Consider the following 24,516-nt stretch of genomic DNA (forward strand, 5'->3'; position numbering starts at 1 on the left):
ATCTTCAAATAGAGTGAAATGTTCATAGTGTGATAACAGTCTTCAGTGAATGTACTAGGAGTAAACCAAGGTTCATATTTAGCCATGCTAGCGGCGTGGATTTTATGAGTGGCAATTCCAGTCCATTGATCCGTCCACTATTGGTCTTGAATTAAATGTGCACTATTGGACAGATTGCCATGAAATTGGGTTATAACACATTCATGGTCCCCAGAGGAAGATGACTTAAGTGGTCCCCTGACTTTTCATCTTGTTCCACCATGAGGTTGACGTGTGAGTTATTAAATAGATTATCATGAAAGCTGGTACATACATTCATGTTACCTTCAGGATGATGTGTAGTAATTTAAGCATTCCCTTAACAGTTCCTCTAGTGGCATTGGCAGGTCATAATTCAAATTGGTCCAATACTTTGGTTAATGACCAAATATGACGAAAGAGGAAATGACAGAGCAGCCAGCATGACTGTAGACTAGTTTTGTTATTATTTTTGGTTGTGTTAACTCTAGTTGTTCTGTTTTTTTGTACTGCCCTTCTAAAATATCTCCTTTCAATCTAGAAGTGGTGAAAGACTGCGATGTGTTTTTCTTATAGTTGCTTTCTGTTAATATAGTTGTAGTGTCTGTTGTTGGCAGCTGGCACTGTTCCTTAACTGTTTAGCCACGATGGTCATAATGCTCAGACTTACACAGTTACTTTCCTGAATGTACCAGAAAATGGGCGTTTAGTTCAACAAATGTCGAGGCTTTAATTAATTGACTGAGCAAAGGATAGGTTATTACCAACAAACTATCAGTTGGTGATGGAGATCAAAATACACATTACCTCAATTCTGCTTCAGTTTGTTTTGTCTCTCCAACTGTGGGGGCTCCACTTTAGTTAATCTGCAGTAGGCATCAGCCTTGCCACCCAGCCTTGCATTATAATCAGTTCCCTGAACCAGGCCTGGTGCTGTGCACCTCTCATCCCGTTCCAAAGGCATCAGATTCAGCCCCGGCTAAGCCCCACACCCCCGTCCACAGTCGCCAGCTACTAAGCCTCTGTTTAGTTTGGGCATTAGGGGGTAATCCCACAGAAAGGAGGTGGAGGGACAGTGAAGATTGGATAGGGCTAGATGAGTGGAGGGGAAGACCAGTGCTGAGTGATCAGAGCAGAGAAGGATTTTGTCGTTTTTGATGTGGAAGAGTTGATGGTTGTGCTATCAAGGCAGATAGAAACAGGCACCAGTGTCCATTATAGATGTTTATTCCTTCATCTGTCTCACTTTATCTTGTTATTTTGACACAGAGCTAGTTAGAAGCCAAGCATTGTCCATTACAGCACAGAATTTTCTGGATGTTTGTTGGTGTGAGCTGCTTCATTAGTCTGTATTTATTTAGTATCACCGGGCGAGTGAGAGCCTGCCTCCTGCTATGGATGTGTGTTAATGTGAGCATACAGATATAAGTCAATATAGATACATTCAAATGTACAGTATAGATACAGTATCAGTAATATATGTGTGATTGCTTAAGTGTGTGTGAGCGTCATAGTGAGAATGGTTCCATGTATCTGGTGGATGAATGCAAGCTGTGGAATGTGGATGGCATGCAGCATGTAGAGGACCACATAGCTCTACCGTGAGCTGTGGCCACACAAACACACACACACACACACACACACACACACACACACACACACACACACACACACACACACACACACACACACACACACATACACACCACAGCTTTTGGTCACTCTTTTTTTTTGTTCAGCAGTCCATCTGTTGTCACTCTGGCTCTTTACGACATTGATAACTTATCCCACTCCTTCACTGACGCCTTCCTCTCTCTGGAGCCCGACGTTCTGCACGTTATTAACACCATACACACCATGCACACACTGTACAATCCACACTGCATTCATGGACCGTATTGTAGACATGTAGCGAAGGTGCCAGTCTGCACGAGCCAGACGACCTCAAGGGGTTTACACATTTGTGTTCTCCCTCTCCCTCCCTCCCTCTCTTTCTCTCTCTATCTTTTTCTCTCCATGCTTCAGTGATCATGTGATAATAATGATAAAGAATGAATGCAAAGCCAGTGAAGTTAGTTAGTATTCTTAATATTATCCCCCGTTAGCAAAATGAATGCATAAGTGAGCACAGCCCATAAATAAACAAATTGATGAGCAAATTAAATAGAAAAGCAAGCAAGCAAAAAATTGTATGAGTAAAATCATTAAAAGACAAGACAAAACACCAATAAAGTACAGACAAACACATAAATCAACTAAGGAATCATGAACAACAAACAATAAAACGTAACAATTGACATAAATGCCAGCAGAGGAAATTTTAATATTTATTCTAAAAATCTAAAATACATTTTTTATATATATTTCAGAGTCAAAATAAGAACAAAGACTACTTACTTGTTGGAAACATATATTGTGATAATAAATAAGGACACTGAACAGGACTTAAAATCAGGCAATATTCTGTAATGCTTTCACATATAGTACTGTATGTACACACAATATTAGACAGAAGTGTATATATACAAATATTGACATCTTATATACAGTAGTAGACTTATACATAGAATAAAATAAACACATTACAAGGAAATTAATCTACATGTTGGTAATTTAATACCAGTACAATACCTTTATATGCTTATACTGTTTCTTATATATGTGATAACCCAACACGCAAACACATATTTGTATCTTGTGTATGGTTGCGAAACAGGACAGGTGTAATACTCCTTGCCTGTTCATCACACCACCTCCACCAATGAGTGTCCAATCACCACTCACAAATAACTTTCCCTCCTCAACAGTCATGGTATGTTTTTTTACAGAGCAGAGAGAGAGAGAGATATCTCTTCACTGTGAAGAGATCAAACCCGTCATTATACTGTTACACGCTCAGTAATGTGACATTTAGCCGAAGGCTAGACAATGTGCTGTTGACATGTATATGAACGTCACCAGAGGCAACATATGTTCCTTGTTACTGTAGCGATGTTGATGGATTGATCAGGCTTTGATGGTGACTGGCGTAAGATCTTAGCATTCAAATATAGCAACAAAAAAGTCATGTACTAATGTAATGTTTGTTTATCATCATATGGATGGTTTCTGATGAAGATATGTGTTATATAAAATATTATTAATATAATTCCCTGTACAGAAGGATGACTGTAATTCACTGTGACATATCCATATACTGAAATACTCCTCATTCTCTAGTGAAAAACATACAGTAATGTTCAGATATGATTGTTGTCAGGGAAAATGAAACCAACAGACAGTTCATACAGAGTGGGTTGGAATGGTTTCATTTTCATTTTGTATAGGAGAGAATCCATTTTTTTTTTTAAACAGCACTTCTTGCCTGACACTGAGGGTATACATAATAATAATAATAATAATAATAATGTTTTAAGAGAGGCAAAAGGTGAATGGGGTGACAGAAAACACAGGGCAGCAGGAGGAAGTAGAATCTTTACCAAGCAGTTAACACCCTATTTAAGTGTTTGCTTGAACTTGTGACGTGTGGTCAGAGTGTGACCTGACCTGTAAGGGTCAAATATGAAGGAATGTGCACTTCTACCCAGAAAATAGAAAAATAAACATTATTATACATATTTGGCACAAAATCCTTGACAACACGTCTGATTCTGTTTGAAATTTCTGTTAGATATTTTCTGTAAAAGAAGAAGCAATGTGCAACAAATCATCTTCAATCCCTTTGAAACTGTAATGAACTTGTATTTGACACACTCTCCTTATAAATTACCTATACATATATGCATTGTTATTCTTTATTTGAACCTGATCATTTCTGAGATACAGAAAATGTATCTCATATTGTAAATATTTTTCTATTACTTCACTTGCTATCTCTGCATTTATGGGTTTTTTTTTAGATTCCTGAATTACAATTAAAAATAATTTCTAATCATAATTCTGACTGAGCAATGAGGTTACAGAGTGACCCAACAAAAGCATGTTTGTCTGGTGCTGCAAGAACGCTGTCAATACAAACCACTCCCTCTCACTCATATGTTTTGGTTTATGGAACAGCTGTGCAAGCGTAAGAATGAAGGGGCCAAAGATCACGGCATCGCGTAAATATTGACCCAGTCTTTGTGTCAATGTCACCTTTGTGTCGGGCGTGTGCTGCTGCTGTCACTCAGTGCTCAGAGGAGCTGCAGGGAGCCTGTCGGTGACTAGAGGGCACACAAGGACACATGCTGTATGTTAGCAGGAATGTATGTTAGGAGGAAGGCATGAAGAGGCAACACTGACATCTATACTGTGTGTCCTCTGCAGGACAGCTAATGTCAGCCGTGGTTTGTTTCATCAGGGCTGAGCAATGCTGCGCCCGTGACTCATGACGTACAGTACACAACATAAATCTGAGCTAATGGAGCTTTTGTGAAGGGTGTTGCTGCGTTTTTTAACTTCTTCTAGATGACATGTGTCTAAGTATTAGCATGACATCCAGAATGTATGAATGTGTTGCCTCTGGAAAAATCATCGGACATTTACCACGTGTCCACTTAAAAACAAACAGCTTATAATATAAACTAATAATAGCAGTAAAATAATGATTAACTGATAAATAATTTAAGAAAATGTTAAATTTAACTTGTGTCAAAAAATACAATATACAATTATACGATATGGTCAAATAGTTAATTATGGTATTTATTGTGCTATGCATTCAAGTGCTCAGCCCATGTGGATTGTACTGTATCAAGTGTATGTGAGGTAAAGTAAGGTAAGGTGTCTTTATTGATCTCCCTAGGAAGAAATTCAAAATTGACACAACAGTAGCTGCATAATAGTGGAAGTGATAAAAATAAATAAAATACAATAAAATATAAACAATCTCTGTGTAAATAATCTGTAAATCTAGAAATATGCAATATGCATAAATTCCTGATATTATATACATGTGTGCAATGTTCTTTGGATTTACATAGTAAGGACAGCCTCAGTCTTTTTTAGTGGGAGTGGGATGTACTGGGAGCTGTGGTGTTTTGCATTCTGATGGCTGTTGGTATGAAAGAGCCCCCCAAAAACTTCTTACGTATAACTTTGCATTTAAACAAATAAATTGTTGCTTCTGTCCCAAGCTTGACTAAAACAATTTGCCATAATAAAGATTTCCCTCCAAAAAAAATTAAAATTATGAATTAAGCCCATTATACTAAAAGTGTGGCACTCTCACATAATGAGCAATAAAACATTAAATGGAATAGCTACATAATAGAAATATCCTGTGCATACATAATTAATGTAATGTAATGTAATCCATACATTATTAATTAAGTTAAGTATACTTACTAAATGAAGTCAAATAGTAGAAAAAATACAAAAAGGAAGGATGCATGAGTGAAAGTGCAAATTGTAGATTATAAGAAATGAATAAACTGCACAGAGTGGTGCATCTGTGTTAATATGTCAATTAGAAATGAGAAGCACATGCAGTAAATATAAAGTATGAATATAACAACCTCTCAGTCACAGATAACTACATTTTTGGTGTAGCTGCTATAAAGGGTTTTATTTGTTAAGTAAGAACAAGTGAAGATAGTTTATCATCTATCATATCTGCAGTAGGGCTACACACAGGAACTCAGTGTTCAGTGTTCTATATGTCTTCTTTCATGTGCATCTCTGTTTCTTTACATCCCTCCTCTCCCTCTGTGTCTGTGTCTTTTAGGTGTGAGAGCACAGTGCAGCTCCAGAGGCTCCCGGACACTGATGGCTACTGTCTGATCCTCCCTCCCAACCTGAAGTCAGCCATCGCCGCTGTGACATACATGGCTGAGCAGCTGAAGAAGCAGGACACGGACGACACGGTGAGTAGCGTGCACGACATGACACACACTGTCAGGCAGCTTGTTATTCAGGTACTGAGTACAGAATGTTCCAAACATGCCCCAGTGATGTTCATGTGTCACTGCATACATACAGTACACTGCTGACTCAGTGCTTACAGTAAGTATTTGTGTGTGTGTGTGTGTGTGTGTGTGTGTGTGTGTGTGTGTGTGTGTGTGTGTGTGTGTGTGTGTGTGTGTGTGTGTGTGTGTGTGTGTGTGTGTGTGTGTGTGTGTGTGTGTGTGTGTGTGTGTGTGTGTGTGTGTGTGTGTGTGTGTGTGTGTGTGTGTGTGTGTGTGTGTGTTCCCTACAGATGACAGGAGATTGGCAGTTCATCGCCCTGGTGGTGGATCGTCTCTTCCTGTGGTTATTTGTTATCATCACCACTCTGGGAACCCTGGCCATGTTCTTGGATGCCAGTTTAAACTATACACCCAACGAACCCTTCCCATAGAAGACAACATACACACACACATAAATATATATGCACACACACAACACCTGGATACTATGGTATTTGCAACAAAATCTTAATGAGATATAAGTATATTTTCTTGACTCTTTTGAACTCTTTACTGTTTGTTCTTTGATAAAAAATAAACCATGTAAAGCATTTGTAAATCTTGAGAGATCCAGGTCAAGCATGCATTACAACTTCCATCGTGTGGTTGTCACTTTTAATTCTTGGTGCTTTCTTAGATCACCAGATCTGACTTTCCATAATTCCATATTTCTGTTTCCAGCCTTTGAAATGTAGCAGACAAAAAAGTGTCACCTTGCATAAACTAATAAAATAATAATACCAGCTCCATTATAATAAATCCATGTATGTGGATCTACAGTATAGAAGGTAAATGCATCAGTGGCTTTGCATTATTTCTGTCTATATTGTTTATTTATCAGATTGTGATCTTTGTTATTTGAGTTTAAAAACTTGAAAATACATGTTTCTTGAAAGTGACAGTGTTTGTGTTGTTTACTGTATTTTGTGAGAGAACATGCAGAAAACTAGCTGTTAAAACTAGTTTATCTCTAGTTTGTTATTTGGATGATTATCTGCCCCAATTTTACTAATAATAATCTTACTGAATTAGATTCTCTCAAATAGTTTTCCACCAATCAACCAAGACAATAAGAAGAGATCATGTAGGTTGTAATGTTGGTGTTTGAGCAATAGGGGGCAGTAATATTAAAGTAATTCATCAGAGATCTATGTTGGTGAGAGAAAGCTGAAATGGTTACATTTTAATGAGTTTTTGCAGTCATCACATATTATAATGTATACAATAATCTAAACATGATTATCTTAAGAGGGCAGCTGGATTTGTAAGTTCTTGACCTCAATGTTGCCAACTTTTGAGACATTGTTTTCAGTGAGTTTTCCTTTGTGGACAATCAGTTTGAGTCAAGTACAAGAAAAATCCATCACGAGTCATGCTGCCATCTCACTTATCACTGTGAATGATTCAATGACTCAAATCTGACTTTCATAAGAAATTCAATGTCATTCTCCTTTCAGCCAGGCTTACACACACACACACACACACACACGCACACACACACACACACACACACACACACACACACACACACACACACACACACACACACACACACACACACACACACACACACACACACACACTGCAGACCTTTATAAATCAAATGGCTTATTTCTCTGTAGAGCTACAGAGCCTCACAAGGTGATATTACACTGTTTAATCAGAAATCATAATGGCTTTTGGTGGTAGACAGTAACTACATTTAGTCAAGTACTGCACTTAAGTACAATATTCAAGTACTTGAACTCGAATATTTCCATTTTTTGCGCTACTTCACACGTCTACTTCACTATATTTCATGGGGTTCTTCTTTTTTATAAATACTTTTTTTCTAATTTAAAATGTATGATCAGGAAAATCTGAAATGAAAAATGTAAGTATCTGAGAAACAAAAGAGCAGAACTAATCAAGCAAGCCACCAAGAACAACAAAACAACTAAAACAACAAAAGGATGACTATATGACAGAATGTATGTACATTGCATACATTCACACATTCACGTTGTGCTTTATACTCCATAACATATATATGACAAATGAAAAGTTTACATTCAAAACATGTGATATGGATTTATATATTCAACCACTCAATAGTAGTAAGAATTGCAGCATCTCAAGTTACTACAACATAAAAATGCTGCCCAATTCTTATTGTCTCAGTAATAATAATTCAATATTAGAATATATGATCATATAGAGAACTGATGGCATTATCCTGTATGGAGTGCCTTTACTATTGATACTTTAAATACATTTAGTAAAAATGCATTCACCATAAGTAGTTTAATAGTTGAAGATTTAAGTTTCCACATCACACTTGTAAGTAAGTTGACTACTGGACTGTGATTGGCTCCAAACTAGTTGTAATGTCACAAAATCCTACTACTACACAAACAGGAGATGAATGTGAAAACAGTCATTTAGTGTCAAACTCTGCACACACACATCAGTCTGCACAGAGGAGCTCAAGCGTCATAGTAATAGTAGAATAATAGCATTTTTGAGAGGAGGAGGGGCTTTCAAGTTCAGAGGCTACTATATAACCATGATGGCTCTTTGCTGAGCTGATTAAGTTGTCTTGAACAGAACAGTCCATAGTTACACTGAAGCTATTTTCACACACTGATGTGCAGCGTGAGGCCGCACAATCTAACATTGTATCCATTGTGTCACAACTGTGCAAATATGTTTCTACCCAATATGTAAAACTTGCCAATTCTTAAGAGAAAAGAATGCCTCTCTCTCATTGCTTCAGACAAGAAGAATGAGTCCACAAGACCAACAACACAATCTATTGGCTCTGCCCTGCTGATACTGCACAAAAGCCAAGTCATGTTGCATAAGAAGGCTGGAGGTGAAAAAGACAGAGGACATGGAGAGAGAAGGGCGCCATCCCCCTCATTTGCGCACTCAGAGCTTTTCAGAGAAAAGCCGTGGGCCCAGCGTGTTTTATTGCTAATGCCTCAGTGACTTCCAAGGGCACTTAAAAGACTTCAGTCATTGGATTTGCACTCCCCTTGCTCACTTCAGACCCGCAGGAGGCCTCAGAGACGGGAGGGAGAGCCCCCGAGAGAATGTTGTTAGTGCCCTTCTTTGGGGCTGATTTAGCTGTTTTCTTTTTCGCCTCCCATTGAGCGTTGAGCAACGGCTAAACCAGCAAGATGAATGTGTGTTTACACTCCTAAAAAATAAAGTAGTGAAAGTGGAAAGAGGTGCTAGGGAAGAGGGGAAGAGCAGAGGGGGGGAAAGGGCAATGTTCATTTTGTGGTCTTTACAATGCAAGATCTGGGTGGACAAGCAGCCAAGAGGACATAATATAAATCAGGTTGCCAATAGCAACAACACTGGTCGGCCTGTGACTGTCCTCATACTGTGCTCCTGACTTTTCTTCCTCTCCTACATCTCATCTAGCTGTTTGTGCTAAATACATGTTTTTCTCCATTAACTTTCCTTCATCTTTCTCCTTTCACCTTGACCTCAGACCTCTCATCTTCCAACTAACCCCCTTCCTCCTCCTCATCCTCCTCCTCCCTTCTTCAGACCCTGTATCAAAGTGAAAGATTCCTAACCCAGCTACGGGGTCACTCCTCCTTGGCAACAATAGGGTATTTGTTGGCATCCACAGTTAAACCTTGAGGCCTATTACCCAATCCTGGATACAGTAGAGGGGGAAAGAGTTATAGTGAGAGGAGAGGTGGAAGGAAAGGGCAAGAACGTGAGAAAATGAAAGTTAGTGCAAGGCAGAGGAGAGACGGAGGAGGAAAACAGGGCCTCCTTACCTCTATAAATGAGATGATAATCCAGCCAGTAGGTGAGCACATTCCCATTAACCTGGCAGTGGGGGTAACTTCCACCCAGCTTATGGGTTATTACTTCCTCTCCCATTACTACAGGAGTATTGTTTCTCCACAGTGTGAAGTCATACAGACCGCAGTGCCAAAGCCTGACCTCTCAACCTCTCATATGGACAATGCTTCCTATTGTCTTTGGGTTTTTGCCCGTTCACTGCAGGAAGCAGCTACGGCTGGCATTTTAATGGATCATCTCCAGTTAGGTCATGAACATTTGATTCACTGACTGGAAATAGATTGTACGCACAGTTGGCACGGATCAAACAAAATGCTACACTACAAAGTGTGTTGTACAACTTGAAAACCACTACTAAATGTATTATCGCCCAGAGGAGATCATGTGTTTGGTGGTGTTTGTGTATTTTCAAGTGTGTATCTATCTGCAGCTAATCTCAAACACTGCTGGACACATCAGCCTGATATTTTTTTGTGCACACATACAAATGTGTGCTCAAGGACCTCTCATGGTAGCAGTTGTAAAATCTATTTCATACCTAGGCTTCATATACCTATTTTATACCGCCAGAAGGGGCCCCAAGTAGTCAGCAATTACAGCAAAAGGCATTTCCAGCAATCGGCTAGGCTAACAACTGTCTGTTGCACGCCAGATTTTGGCTCAAAAATAAAAAAGTTTGATCCCATCTTGTTGCATGTTTGGACTTATCATCCCATTCATTATTACTTTATTACATTTATACAGTTACGTGAACCCAGGAGGACCCTCGGTTACAATATCATAACACAGTTCTATAGATCTTAGAGAAAACGTAGACATACCTGGTGGAGATCTGCAGTCTGTTGAACACACTCTTCTAGTTAAATGTGTGACTTGTTGGAGGAGGGTACCTGGTTTTAACTTCTGTAAACCTGTGAGGTATGCTAATGGACTGTGTAACCCAGCTGTACTGTAGAATAAGGTGCCTTTCTGCAGGACAGTTTCATTCACTCTTCTTTCTAATTACACATCATGAAACAAGCAGTGGTGAAAGAAGTATTCAGATCTTTTACTTACAATGTAAAAATAATCTCTTAGAAGTAAAAGTCATTCAATTAATACTTTGAAAATACTAACTATGCAGAATGGCCTATTTCATAATATTATATATATATGTATATATATATATATATATATATATATATATATATATATATATATATATATATATATCATTGGACCACTAGTATTATTATACTAACTTGTAAGCAGTAATATTGAGTTGGGGATATTTTATTTTACTGATTCTAACCCTTTTGAAAAGTTTAGTCTTTGAAAATTCATTATACTTTAAAAGCTGGTCATTTGTTTTGTATGTATAATCTATAAAGTAACTAAACTCTCAAATAAATGCAGCTGAGTGAAGAAAGTATAAAGTAACATAAAATGAGATAACTTTAATAAATTACATGAGTAAATGTGGATAGTTACATCACATCACTGGAAACATGGAAGTTATTACTAAATGCATGTTGTGCTGCTGTTTGCAGTGACTTCACTTGTTTTTAGTGGTTTTCCAGTTTCCTTGAACCTACTATTACCCTATTACTGTGTGAGAAGTAATACATCAATGAATAAGTCACACATGATTTAATGAATGTTCATGTTTCATCATGGTTCATTTAAACCAACTGAGCTTGTTATTACAGAAACACAGTGGATGATCAAGCTTAAGTTTTCAGTCGAATATCAACATCAGCATGTCATCATGTTTTCTTCTTTTTGACCTGTGGAGAAGCCTCCCTCTTCTCCAGATATCTCTCTGCCAGCACCTCCCAGCTGCTCAACTGAGGCTGACTAAATGCTCTTTATGGTCTCCTCATCGGGGAGACATGTTGCCTTCTCTGGCACTAAAAGAGCTTTGTCTGTAGTTCTTCTGTTGCTCACCTGTCGATAGTTTGAATGCCACCAAAAATTGAGCAAAAAATGGGAAAAAGAAAGGTTTTAACATCTCAATTTTCCTGGTAATCTACTTCTTTCTGGTATCTGAAGCTATTTTAACATGATGATACAGCTTTCACTTCACGTTATGAGATTTCAACACTGAATTTTTCCACTTGTACCCAGCAGCTTACGGTTTACAGTTCCTCATTAACACATCAGTGGCAACACAGAGGTCGTGAATCTGTGCTGAGCCGGTCAGCAGCATGTGACTGGTGATCTGTGGTGAGAAGACGGTTGGGAGTTTAGTCTACTTTGTTCAGAGACAGGGACTTGAGTTATAGCATCAATATAGGTCAGTGGGTATTCTGTAGGCTACATATAGTACAGGTATGCATACTGAGTGTGTAATTAGAAAAAAAATGGGATGATACATGAGCCTGCTTATTGTTCAATTTTGGAGTCATTTATTTTGGCACCGTTGAAAGAATAAGATATGACCTCTTGAACCTTCATTGAAGGCCTCCTAAGACTATTTTAACCCTTACATACTGTTCAGGGTCAAATTTGACCCATTTTCACATTTGTGAGGTTTAAAAATACCCTACACATTTCTTTTAGCTGGACTTTTCCTAATGTGAGCCACAGTATACAACATGGAAATAAAATGCTTGTGCAGCTTATACACATTTTTATATTTGCAAATATACAAGTTTATACCTGTGTTTATTAAACCAAAAAAAAAAAAAACAGCATTCAAACATGGTGTGGCATTCATCATATTATATATAGGGCCTCCTGCACCATAAAATAGTGATTATAAATTCATCATCTCTTTTTCCCATAAGATTATTCACATATTTATTAATGACTGTTGTTTATGAATGTGAATATGTGTAGAGACTAATGATGAGTCAGAATATAACCAGTATGTGAGGGTTAAAGAAAAAAGAAAAAAAAACATAGCCTACCTCATATAAAGCTTATATTGCTATTTTGTGTCTTGTACATATTTTAGACAAATTTCAGGTTTTGATAATGTGTAATGGTGGAGTTTAAAAGGTTAAAAAAAAAGAAAAAAGATCGAAATAAACAGTCTTCAGTGGAGAAAACAACCTGTTGCTGTGCTGGAAGCGGAGGGAACATTTCCCAGCAGCGACTCCATGCATCAGCAGGCATGATAACTACACACACCCACTTCACACCATCACCCACAACTTGCATGCCCATCCCCGAGCAGAAGACCCCCGGTATTCCACTCAGGAGCAAGCACAGATACCACCAGCTACTTGTGCATCACTTAAAGACACTTTACAGCAGTTTCAGGATATTTGCAGTTTGCAGAGGGACACTGACTCATCATTTAAGTTAACTTAGAAGAAGAAGAAAAAAAAACGATGGCGAACTCCGGTATTCAGCTGCTGGGTTTTTTCTTGTCGCTAATAGGTATCGTAGGACTGATCGTCGGGACTATTCTGCCTCAGTGGAAGATGTCCGCATACATCGGGGACAACATCATCACAGCTGTGGCCATGTACCAGGGGCTGTGGATGTCATGCGCTTTCCAAAGCACCGGACAGCTCCAATGTAAAATCTACGACTCCATTCTGCAGCTTGACAGTAAGTACAACAGTGTGGTGATAGTTTCGTCTTTGTTGCGTAAAACTAAAAGGATGCACGCTGCAAATCTTCTTATCTTATCTGAAATTCACTTTTGCTTGTCTCACTTGACAAGTATGACAGACTGTGTGCAGTTTCTCAGTTGTTTAATTAGTACAGCTTCTCCACCCGGAGACCCACCTGCTCCATCAAAGCATCTCCTTCACCTGACACCTCAATGGATCACACTGTAGTCAAGTCAACCTGCTCGTCACACCTTAATTACCTCTCATCCATCCAATGTAGTCTATTACAGTGGGACATTGTGTTCTTCATAAGGCTTCCTTTGATAAAGAAACTATTGCAACTAACTCAAGATACCCATCTATACTGAGAACTCCATTACTAAAACTTTCTTTAGAAACTTCACCCACACATTCCAGGAAACCCTCCCACCCTACTCTACATCTCCCAGCATTTCCCCATGTACCCACTCTTCAATGCACTCACATGCAATAGATAATACAAGTTTCACAAAATCATTCTGAAAGGTTCCACCGTAAAATATCCTATAACATAAGGTGTTTAAAGCTGCAGCAATTAGTCAATTAGTTGATTAATTGATTGACAGGAATTGATCACGAACTATGTGATATTTAATTATTAGTTTAAAATGACTTTTTAAAGTGAAAAAAACACCCTTTTTTTGGTTCCAACTTCTCACATTTGAATATTGTCTAGTTTTAGCTTTGGTTTTATTCTTCTATATGACAATAAACTGAATATCTTTGGGTTTTAGAGTGTTGGTCAGGACAAAGCTAGATATTCTAGGTTACATTTTGGACCTTGGGAAATGGTGCTACATTTTTTTCACCATTTTCTGACATTTTTAGACCAAACAACTAACTGATTATTCAAGAAAGCAATCATCAGATTAATCGATAATGAAAATAATGGTTAGCTGCAGCCCGATGGATGTACACAACTTCATGGGTGGCCTTTGTAGATATACCGATGCAGCACAAGCATCTCAAGCATCCACTGACACACACATACACACACAAAGATTTTCTACACTCAAACTCAAACTACACCCCTGGGTTTAACCTTTTCTTAATACCACCTGTCCTGTAGTCTTAACAGCTGAAATATTGCAGACTTTTGTTCTCACTGAAAGAAATCTACCTATTTACTTATACTTAACAATAATAAACTGTGTACAGGTCTATAAACTATAAAGTAATCATGACCAAAGCAGTATCTTTCTCAGGCTCATTTTATTCTCTGCAGTAGATTTCCATTGTTATACCAGATGTGCTACATTTGTGAAACAACTGCAAAGCTTCCATAGAAGGCTCACTGGCAATAATGAGAACACTGTGCCGACTCTGAGACAGGATACTGTGCATCCTTCTCTGGATCTGCATTCACTGTAATCCATCCTATTGTTTCCCCTTCTTCACTATTTTATAGAGTCCACCCCCCTCCTCTCTCTCTCTTTCTCGTCCTCTTCCCTCTCTACCCATCCCTCCTTCCCTCCCTCACTGCTGGAGGGTTTTGTTTGTTTGGGCAGGGCAGGGATGGCCTAGACTGGCACAGACTGGTTCTAGGTGGACAGAGAGGGAAGAGACAAAGGAGGGGGGGGGGACTCACCCTGTGATAGGTTTATAGGATGAGGAGGAGATTTTTTGGGGGGGGGGTGGCTGACATATGAGGGTCCTGACAGTAGTGTTTCAACAGTGTGTATTTCCACCTCTTTAACAACAATAGAAAGAAAGAGTGTGAGATGTGTGTGGGGTTTTTTCTAGCTGTTTTTGTGTGCTAGCGTGTGTTCATGTGTATCCCATGGTTTCTCTTCCAGGAAAAGCTCACATTAAAGTAGCCTGACAGGCTAATGTGAGTGTAATTCACAACCCCTGGACACACACACATAAAAACCCTGTCTGATGGGTTGAGGCCGGTTTTCTCTTTTTCATTTCCCACTTTGTGCCTCCAAATTTGCACTTTGCATACAAAATGTATGCTTTGACTTTATATGCTCTTTGTTTTGTGCAAGATGCTCTATTATTTAACCTTTTCATGCTGTACTCCCACATTCCGCAAAACTAAAGGCCACCTATTTAATGCCAGAACCAACACTGTCTTCCTGTACTGTTCTCATACTTACATTTTTGTCGTCTTCAGGTTCGCTCCAGGCCACTCGTGCCTTGATGATAGTCGGCATCATCGTGTCCATCGCTGGGCTGGGTGTGGCCTGCATGGGAATGAAGTGCACCACCTGTGGAGGAAGCGACAAACTACGAAAGTCCCGCATCGCCATGACGGGAGGCATCATCCTACTAGTGGGAGGTGAGGATTACAATGCTCCTTTTTAAAATTTGTCAGTACTTCATGCCACCATGGCTAACAGTCTTTGGCCATATATTTGACATTATAAGTAAATATGATGCAAAACATGGAAAACCTTTCAGACACTTAAAAAGTAACACATCAGAAAACACATCAGAATGGTTCACATATGAAACAGTGCTCATAAATACATTATCACTTGAATTTTTGTATAATTAGACTATCATGTCATACGTAGAGCTCCTAGCATGTCTAAAAGAACATAACCTTGCATTAGGAACATTCTAAAATGTGGGAAATTGACTTATGAGTAGCTTACATGGTAATATGATACAATATACCAATGTGTGGTTCAGTTCCAGTTTCTTCTCAGAATCTAAAAACAAGGTTATTCTTTGCTGACCAAATGACAAGCCCTGATAAACAACACATACCGTGTTATGTAATTTCATCAAAAATACCCAAACTCACTTCAGATCTTAGATCCTATGTGCATCATACAGTAGGTAGGAGGCAGTTTGATCCTGAGTCCAGTAAGCTTTCTTCCCACTCCACTGCTTCGGCCCTCCAGAGGTCATTAGACTGAATGAGTCCGGTGCTGCTGGCACTGATTCTAACTGCCTCTGAAATGGACAGAGACACTAAAAGCTAATTGTACTGGAGTCAGTACTGAGGGGATAAAAGCATGTCTGGCCTCTCAGCTTTTGATGATGTGCTGATGGTTGATTGATCTTTGTTGTCGACTTCATTTCAGGGCTGTGTGCCATCGTAGCATGCTCCTGGTTTGCTCACAATGTGATCCGGGCCTTCTATAATCCCTACACTCCTGTCAACACCAAGTAAGTAACCCGAAAGCACCTTGTCCTCACTTGACCACCATATTTTTATTTGTTGTGTGTATGTATATGTTAGATTCATATCATGAACTGCTATCCCAGGTTTGAGTTCGGTGCTGCCATCTTCATCGCGTGGGGTGGCTCCCTTCTTGACGTCCTGGGCGGGGCCATGATGGCCGCTTCCTGTCCACGAAAGAAGCATGTCTCCAAATACCCATCTATGCCCAGTTCCCGCTCCGGCCCACCGAGCAGCACTAAGGAATACGTCTGAGCGCGCCCCCCTGCAGTCTGGGAGTCCAACAGAAGCCGCTGAAGAAGTTGTTTCAGCACCAGTAAAGAGTGAAACTGAAGGTGTACGGACAGTTATGACTCATAGACAGGAGAACTACTGAAATGGGACTTTTCTTTACTTTTTTTCCAGGCAGGTCTTCGATAACGCTCTGATTATCATGCAGCACTCTCAGTTATTTCATGAATGATGTCTCTCACCCCGTCCAAACATTCCACAATTGTTTACAATTGGTCTTCACAAATACATTATAATTAGATCGCCTGACTTAATGGACAAGCCCTCAGGGTGTAACCTCTTGAATCGTAGCCTAAATGGTGGATTATGGCCAACACTTGCACCTCCATGTCAGAACCAGCATCTATTAGCGTTTGCCATGTAATTGAATGCAATCAATTCCAGTTTGTTGTCCAGGCTTCGGCTCAGGGGCTCACAGCAGAAACACAGGGTGACAATACTGTGTTTTATATCAACTGTTGGTGGGTCTAAAATAGACATTACAATGAGCAGGGTGTGACTTCACACACAGGGCACACTGTGTAGGGTGACCGTGGGCCACAGGCCTTTTACTACAACACTCACCACAGGCCCTGCAGCTCTTCATACCAGTCTGTTACAAACCCTGCTCATATAAGAAATATTTTATAATGTAGTCACTGTGTCATTATCACTCTAATAGCTTATATATCAGCCACTATGAGATAGTTTTAAACTGCCTCTATTTATTGTGTCAAATGCAGGATGAAGCTTTTGCTCCATTGTAGATTTACATAATTGGTAGTTCACTGTGGCCTGATTCTAGCTTTCAGAGATTATAATGTCATATTTTTATTACAATGTTTTATGCTCTGAACAGTATCTGCTGTTTTTTTTTTTTTTAAATGTCATAGTTGTATGTTGTGTACACGTGGCACATCTAGCTGATGATGGTGTACTGAAAATGACTGGAAGAGACTTTTTAACATGTCCAACAGTACTTAATAATAAAGAAGCATTGTTAAACATTGTGTGGTGGTCATAGTAGCTGATGACAGTTGTTTTCTTTTGTGAGAAACAAAGGGACCAGTTTTGATAGTAGGTGACACAAAACTGGCTATTTGCAAATCAGCAAATGCTTGTAACAAAAAAACGTCATTTAAGACAGCAAAATAACCTTATTTCATCAATCATAAGTTTATACCTGCAAAACTACTTCTACTAACTAATAATACAATTAAAATAAATTCCACTTCCACTCAGAAACATTTTTTGCTCATTGTTACTTCACTTGGTTGTTTGAGCTCACTCTGCAGATTGATGTATTCACAGACTTTGGTTTTCACATTCATCTGCTTAAAGGGAAAAGTTTCACTCTTAGTTTAAGACGTGTATGTTCTGATTTTTATCACATCACAGCTATTTCGGAAGCCAATAACGCTACCAAGTACAGAAGTTGGATGTTGAAACTTGAAATCACTAGTGCACACACTGAGAATGGACTTGTCCATGTCTAGCTTTTAAACTTTTGAAATGGAAAATACATGCATTCTCATAAATTATGGATTATTCAATTCAAGAGAAGCAATCAATGTCATTTTAAGATTTTTTTTTACAAGGTACTTGTGAAAAAAATGCATCAGGCACAAGTTATTATTCCAAGCAAAGTATTTTTTAATGTCTCAAAACATGTATGGAGGGATACTTCTGATGAATCCAGACAATATGAATTAACCTCACCTACGCCACAGATAAACCTTTTATAGGGTCTTTGCTTCTTTTTTCTTTTCTTTTGTACTTTATTTTCTGATATGTACCTTTAGATATGATTTTATAGTTCTGGATTCAAACATTTTGTAACTCTGCATATGCACAATGAATGAGTCACCAAAACAAATGTTTTTCTTCCACTGGGATCAGGATTGAGAATACTATAAGCAAATACTCATTTGAAGTCTGTGTGTGTGTGTAAAAATGCTCTACTGACACTGCATTCTTTGCGATAGAAAATAGGACTAGTGAAAAAACAGTAATCACTGAAAGTTATGTGAATGCATTTGATGTTGTTTTTTATCACCTCATTCCTGGATTCGCCCTTTTAGAACACATTTAGCAGAGAAAACATGTCAATGGTATATTAAAATACCACGCAATACAAAATATTTCACAAATATTCATCCTTTATTTCCCGAGATGCATTAAGAAAAGTCGACCATTTCCATGCAAACGGCCACCACAACCCAAACAACAATCTTTGAGTCAGAGAATGAGCTGCGAAACGCAGTGCTTTCATGACACAGAAAAAAAGAAAAAAAAGTGAAGTAGTAACAATTTCACAGCCAACAAAGTAACATGACATCAGCATGAGCCTTTGTAAGCAAAAATCTGTCATTAGGTGCATCTTTGAAAAAAACCCAGATGACCCAAAGCACGTCAGTGTAGGATTGTCTCAGCAGTGAGAGCTAATTATAAGCTGTCATTTGCTTCCCATGATCCCATACTGTAATTATAAAGGTGCAGGCTGACATTATCTTTAAATAGTCCACCTCAACCTCAAAGATGCCATTACATCATCTAGCTGTAGTTAAGCAAGCACTTTGTACTGCTACACAACTACACATTCATACAAAATAGGTGTTGTTCATCATGATAAGCCAATCAGAATTAAGTTGAATGATTTCAATCTGATGTAGCGTTAAATATCATTTGGCAATTTATTTAAAACATTTAGAGCTGTACATATTCTTCTTTTTAATCACAGTTGTCTGGCCAATCGGGGAAACCCTGCCTTTAAAAAAACAAACAAACCCTCCATAAGTCAGTTGTTTATGATATTTTCCTGCTGAGTCTGCAACTCAAGCTAACAATGAGCTCGAGAAAAGTGTTGACTCCACAAGATCTAAAGAGCAAAACGGTGGCGTGGTTTACTACATAGCCCTTAATAACGGGATACCAGTTACGTGTTTTGATGCTTTAACAGACTCCATGCATAGAATTCTGAAACATATCACTGCACATAACAGGCATTCCCACAAAGTATGCACCATTTGGAAACATAATACATCTCAGTTATAGATGACTAAAGCAATATCCATTCGAAAACAAGTAAAAAACATGTAGAAGCCATATCAACACAACAGAGTGTTTCTTCTCGTTTTTTTAAACAATAAATAATTAGCAGTAGTTTTTTCCCCCCCCTGTATATAGCGAGCTTTCATCCACTGGATAATAGTACATCACTTGCATCAGTGTGAGAGTAGAGAGTGATAGTCATTGCACAACCTAAGCGTAACATTTCACCTGTGTGGTACACATTTACAGGCTTGTGTTCCCTCGCACGACCAACCCACAGACAATCAGTAACCCATACCAGAAACCAGGCTGGTGAGAGGCTGCTTTTCATCTAACCATTTGCTTAGTGCAACTTTAGAAATGTAGCCCTTGTTAAGAAGCTCTGAAAAAATATAGACACTTCCTTCAAATCTTTCTCAAGTCCTGATAGTCTAGTACCTACCGAGGTATAGAGTAGAGGGCAATGCAATACAATTCATTCACAGTCTGACCAAAGGTTAAGTTAAATAAACACTATTTACAAAGAGGGCCTAGGCTTCAGCTGGCGCTAAATAAGCCATTTTGTGCCTTGTTGAGCCATCAGAAGCTTCATTAGGACACTTGACAGGATCAAGGCCAAGAGCACTGATGAGGAGTTTTGGCATCCCGGGGGATTTTTTTTTTTTGGCACTTCTCTGTGAAGTTTAGGAGATGGGTGACAGGGATACAGGACACTGCCCGTTGTTGTTCATGATGTCATCCAAGTCTTCATCGCCCAGGTCCACTGAGGAGGAAAAGTCAGAGTCAAGAATGTGCGACTCTAGGTGAACTAACACCAGATACTAGAGAGTTAAAAGGCTGAATCTGTTCTGTCAATTTAGAGAGATGGAATAGTTCTCTTAAAGCAATAGTTCCACACTTGACAAATACACATATATACTTCCTTGCAGGGAGCTCAATATCTATCCATTATATATGAAGCTACTGCCAGCAGTAGGTTAGCTTAGCTTGGCATTAGGATTAAAAACTAGGGCAGCGGCTATGAGTGTATATAACATAAAAGATGTGATTTTACAGGGCAACCAGGAGGTCACCGCAGTGCACCCAAACTAGAAATACTATAAATTCCTCTAAATATAAAACATCTTCATTTGTGAGGGTCAGCGGCTTCCCCTCGCTGTCACTCTTAATGCTACACTTAAATAACTGATTGCTGGTTCCAGCTACATACATATAGGTGACAAATGTAAGGATTAACCTGAATAAATGAGTGGAGAAATTAGTTTTGACCAACTGAACACCTATGACGGACATGATAGACATCTCCATCACCATCATCAAAACGCTAAATGAGGGAATATCTTTTTGGAAGAATGGTGTTCATCCCTCCAGGAGTGTTCACAGACTTGTAGAATTATTGCAAAGGCACATTGAAGCTGTTCTAAGACACTTGATGATGTTTTTTACTTTAATTTTTCACCCATCTATATTTTGTGTACAAAATGATATGAGAGTGGTACCAATCTTCTCAACTAACTCTGGGAAAGAACACGCATTTACAAAATTGTCAAACTATTGCTTTAAATATTTCAAACACAATCCCTGCGTCAGAGGCTGCAGTATTTGCAGATTTAGTTACATGATAATCTAATTGAGCTCAGTCCTGCTGACATTCAGGATTGCAACTATCAGCTATACTTCTGTGAAAATCTGTGAAATATTCATCAAATATTCTTCAAACAATTCTCAATCAAACTTTGTCCTCTTGCTCTAAGTAGAGGTAAGCCATGTAGGTAGATAAAAATAGTCATTATAAATAAATAATAGAAGTAGTAATACTGTTCTCCACATGAGAAGATAATGAGATACTCTAATAAGATATGGGTTTTTGTGGTTTTGTTCTAATCAGTAGGTTTTCTAGTGTCGCAGTGCATTGTTTATGCATTGCAATGAACTTCTCAAACTTGTGACTCCTTTCTAACTTTCTCAAAAGGGGCAGAGATAAAAATTCCCCTTTATTTACAAAACTCTGTTAGAGGTCCTCTTCTGGTCCTCAGGCCCCAAACTGGGAACCACTTGATGTTGAAGACATAAATATCAATCCATTATCAAATATAACATAACACTCATTTCTATCAGAAATGTCAGAATGACCAGAAAATAATTTTTATATATTGATACAGTTCATTTATATATGGTAGGAGAGCAGTTCATATTGCCTAAACCTATAAAAACAAACTTATCTTATCATGGAGAAATACATGAAGGGATTCACTCCGTCTAGAGATTACTCAAAACATTGTGTGTCTAGTTTTACATTTCTCTTGAAAAGACACTTCAAGTAGAGTTAAACAATTTGGATGGTGCTGATTATTATAGTGCTGGGCTACTGTACTTCTTTCATTCTTTCTTTCTTATTCTGATATTGTCCGTGTCAGTCTCATGTTGTATGATATGTCATTGTATACTTTGACATATTAATTTCAGCTCAGGACTATAAGGGTGCTTGATTGTATACATTACATACATGTATTGTCACTACATTTGTATATGGACATCAGTTAGAGTAGTGTTAAGCAGCAGCCAAACTAACAACTTGCTTTGAAAGGTACCCCCACTCACCTTTCTTGGACCGACCAATTTGACCCAGCTTTGGTGCTCTCTGTCCGAGTCTCTGAGGGTTGGGCCCACCACCGTGGCCGTTGACCTGGGGGTGTCCCGGGTTGTACTGTCCAGCCGGGCCGGGCTGCCGGGGTGGACCGCTGGGTGGGATGAGCTCGGGGATACCTGAAGCTCCGTACATCTCGAGAAGGCGTCTTCTCCTGATTGGCCACTAGATGTCCTCACTGCCCAAGCTTTGTGTCGTGTCGGAAAGCCTCTCACTTCCGTAATGGCATTCAACAATGAATGTATGGACAGCCGGCGACAAAATGTTGGAATTAAGATCGAGAAAGTCCTCGTAGCCTGTGAATGAAAGTAAACACGTTTGTCATAAATAGCTGTTGTGCGTCAGAGAGCGACCGGCTTTTGGCAAGTGCGCACAAACACTTCTCCGCTGTTTATACTGGAATAACCGATGTACTCCTCTGTGTTTCCACTGGATTTCAACTAACAGGTGTAGCAAATGCCTTCCTGGTCATTACAATAGCTGAATAGTACAATAACCTGTTTCCTGTTAGATCCGCTCACTATAATAAACTGCTTTTCCGTCCGACCCTGTAACCAACACCAACAGAAACAGATCGCTTTCTCTACAATCCCTTCAATATACCAGTTAACATGATCAATATTACCTTACTTCTTCTCAACCGAGGCCGCAGTAAAGAGCTGAATCCGGTAAAAGCGGCTTCTGAGAATCGTGTTGTTGTTTATCAGAGCTCTCTCTCTCTCTACCTCTCTCTCTCTCTCTCGTTCTCTCTCTCTCTCAGCACACCAGCGAGGAAGCGTCGATTTAAAGGGGCCTCTCGTTGTTTTCTTGGCCTTGGGGATTTCCTCGTGTTTTGTCTTGACTCATGTCGGCATGCGGACGTCACCGTGCGGTTGATATAAGCGACTATGCTGACACTTTGGATTATACAGCGGAGGTGTGCCAAAGTTTCGTGAGCTCAGCGCGTAATTACGCACCTTCAATAATGAGAGAGTGACTCGGGCGCCAGCCAATGGTAGATACCGTTTAGTAATCCCCTTCCCACCCCTCACCACCACCCATACATAACACATGGAGTCATAAAGACAAAGACATGATACATTGAAATCAGGAAACTTCATGACCACTAATTCTTAACTGACTGAAATAGCGCCATTGTTGTGTTCAAGTGTTTCCCCTCTAAATTCAGAATAAGAATCCGTTGTATTGTCACTCACATAAGAGGAAATTGTATTTCCCCTTAGTTTACAGTAATGTGAACTAAACCTTACTCTGGCCCCAACCACTTATTTCTTTAACATTTGTTGTTTTAACATTTAGCCATAGCCTGCTTATGTAGACTCTGACACAAAGGGCAACCTTAAGGAAAACATACTGAGAAAAATATTTTAGGGGAAACCTGACCGAACACCAGTTCCTTCTTAAGAGTACTGCTGTCAAATAGATTCATGATGTTTTGTTGAAAGCTTGACCTCTAATTAAGATGCAAGTAGTCAGTTTTATCAGCTTTATGTGTTAACTTTGGACAAGAAGAACAGACCTGGTCAGTGGACCAGTCATACAAACTCATGTTGTGCAAACTTTTTTCAAACTACACAAAGCTTTACTTAAAATGTGAGTGGAGATCCCACAGTTTCATATATATATAATTAATGTAAAATATATTGTATAAAACAGCAGCAAAAATGCCAAATATTTGTTGTTTTCAAATGTGAGAATTTGATACTTTTCCCAAATACCTTATGTCAAAACAAGACATTTGAAGATGCCTCCTTGAGCTCTACAAAATTATAATGGGCGTTTTGTCACTATTTTCTTGACATTACAAACAAACACACTATACTACTACTTCTATAACTACAGGGGAAGGTTCCCGAGGGCACATTGATTAGAATAATATACAGTAGATGCTGTGCTTGAGGGTGCATAAAAATATGTTCTCAAGTGAGAAAAAAAGTGTAAATGGATGAAGTAATGGACAATTAATAACCAAAGCGCTATTCTGCTTCTGCCACTCCGAGTGTTTGTAGTATGAACCCAGACTTGATGAAATGAAACCAAGACATGAACAAGGAGGTTAACTCCGAACATCTCTAATTC

General features: G+C 38.9%; 3 protein-coding genes across 4 annotated transcripts in view; 2 read left to right on the top strand and 1 right to left on the bottom strand.

Moving 5' to 3' along the window:
* Positions 1 to 6,334, top strand: part of chrnb1l (cholinergic receptor, nicotinic, beta 1 (muscle) like) — a 12,643-nt gene extending 6,309 nt beyond the window's left edge. The window contains exons 10-12 of the mRNA XM_062445323.1: positions 4,075 to 4,084; positions 5,723 to 5,861; positions 6,194 to 6,334. Coding sequence (XP_062301307.1) covers positions 4,075 to 4,084; positions 5,723 to 5,861; positions 6,194 to 6,334 — 290 coding nt within the window. The remainder of the gene's footprint in view (positions 1 to 4,074; positions 4,085 to 5,722; positions 5,862 to 6,193) is intronic.
* A 6,732-nt stretch (positions 6,335 to 13,066) lies between these two features.
* Positions 13,067 to 16,724, top strand: cldn7a (claudin 7a). Its single transcript, XM_062444839.1, has 4 exons — positions 13,067 to 13,289; positions 15,453 to 15,617; positions 16,372 to 16,456; positions 16,556 to 16,724. The coding sequence occupies exons 1-4, from the start codon at positions 13,067 to 13,069 to the stop codon at positions 16,722 to 16,724; spliced, it is 642 nt and encodes a 213-aa protein (XP_062300823.1).
* Positions 16,725 to 18,429: 1,705 nt separating this feature from the next.
* si:dkey-112a7.4 (uncharacterized) lies at positions 18,430 to 23,440 on the bottom strand. 2 transcript variants are annotated; one of them, XM_062445110.1, is made up of 3 exons: positions 23,068 to 23,440; positions 22,392 to 22,733; positions 18,430 to 20,553 (listed from the first exon to the last, which is right to left on the bottom strand). In XM_062445110.1, exons 2-3 carry the CDS (start codon positions 22,570 to 22,572, stop codon positions 20,474 to 20,476), a joined length of 261 nt encoding a protein of 86 aa, XP_062301094.1. In that variant the 5' UTR covers positions 22,573 to 22,733; positions 23,068 to 23,440; the 3' UTR covers positions 18,430 to 20,473. The 2 variants fall into 2 exon arrangements, with proteins under 2 accessions (XP_062301094.1, XP_062301093.1); XM_062445109.1 differs by having other exon boundaries at positions 23,063 to 23,440.
* Between the last annotated feature and the right edge of the window lie 1,076 nt (positions 23,441 to 24,516).

The sequence above is a fragment of the Scomber scombrus genome, chromosome 23 (assembly GCF_963691925.1).
Source record: "Scomber scombrus chromosome 23, fScoSco1.1, whole genome shotgun sequence".
Lineage (NCBI taxonomy): Eukaryota > Metazoa > Chordata > Actinopteri > Scombriformes > Scombridae > Scomber > Scomber scombrus.

Bases quoted from the DNA above. Each gene is read 5' to 3' on its own strand.
- cldn7a (XM_062444839.1), top strand. From the start codon at position 13,067: ATGGCGAACTCCGGTATTCAGCTGCTGGGTTTTTTCTTGTCGCTAATA. The intron at 13,290-15,452 runs GTAAGTACAACA...TGTCGTCTTCAG, and splicing joins CTCCATTCTGCAGCTTGACA to GTTCGCTCCAGGCCACTCGT. The intron at 15,618-16,371 runs GTGAGGATTACA...ACTTCATTTCAG, and splicing joins CATCATCCTACTAGTGGGAG to GGCTGTGTGCCATCGTAGCA.
- si:dkey-112a7.4 (XM_062445110.1), bottom strand. From the start codon at position 22,572: ATGTACGGAGCTTCAGGTATCCCCGAGCTCATCCCACCCAGCGGTCCA. The intron at 20,554-22,391 runs GTGAGTGGGGGT...TTTCCTCCTCAG, and splicing joins AATTGGTCGGTCCAAGAAAG to TGGACCTGGGCGATGAAGAC.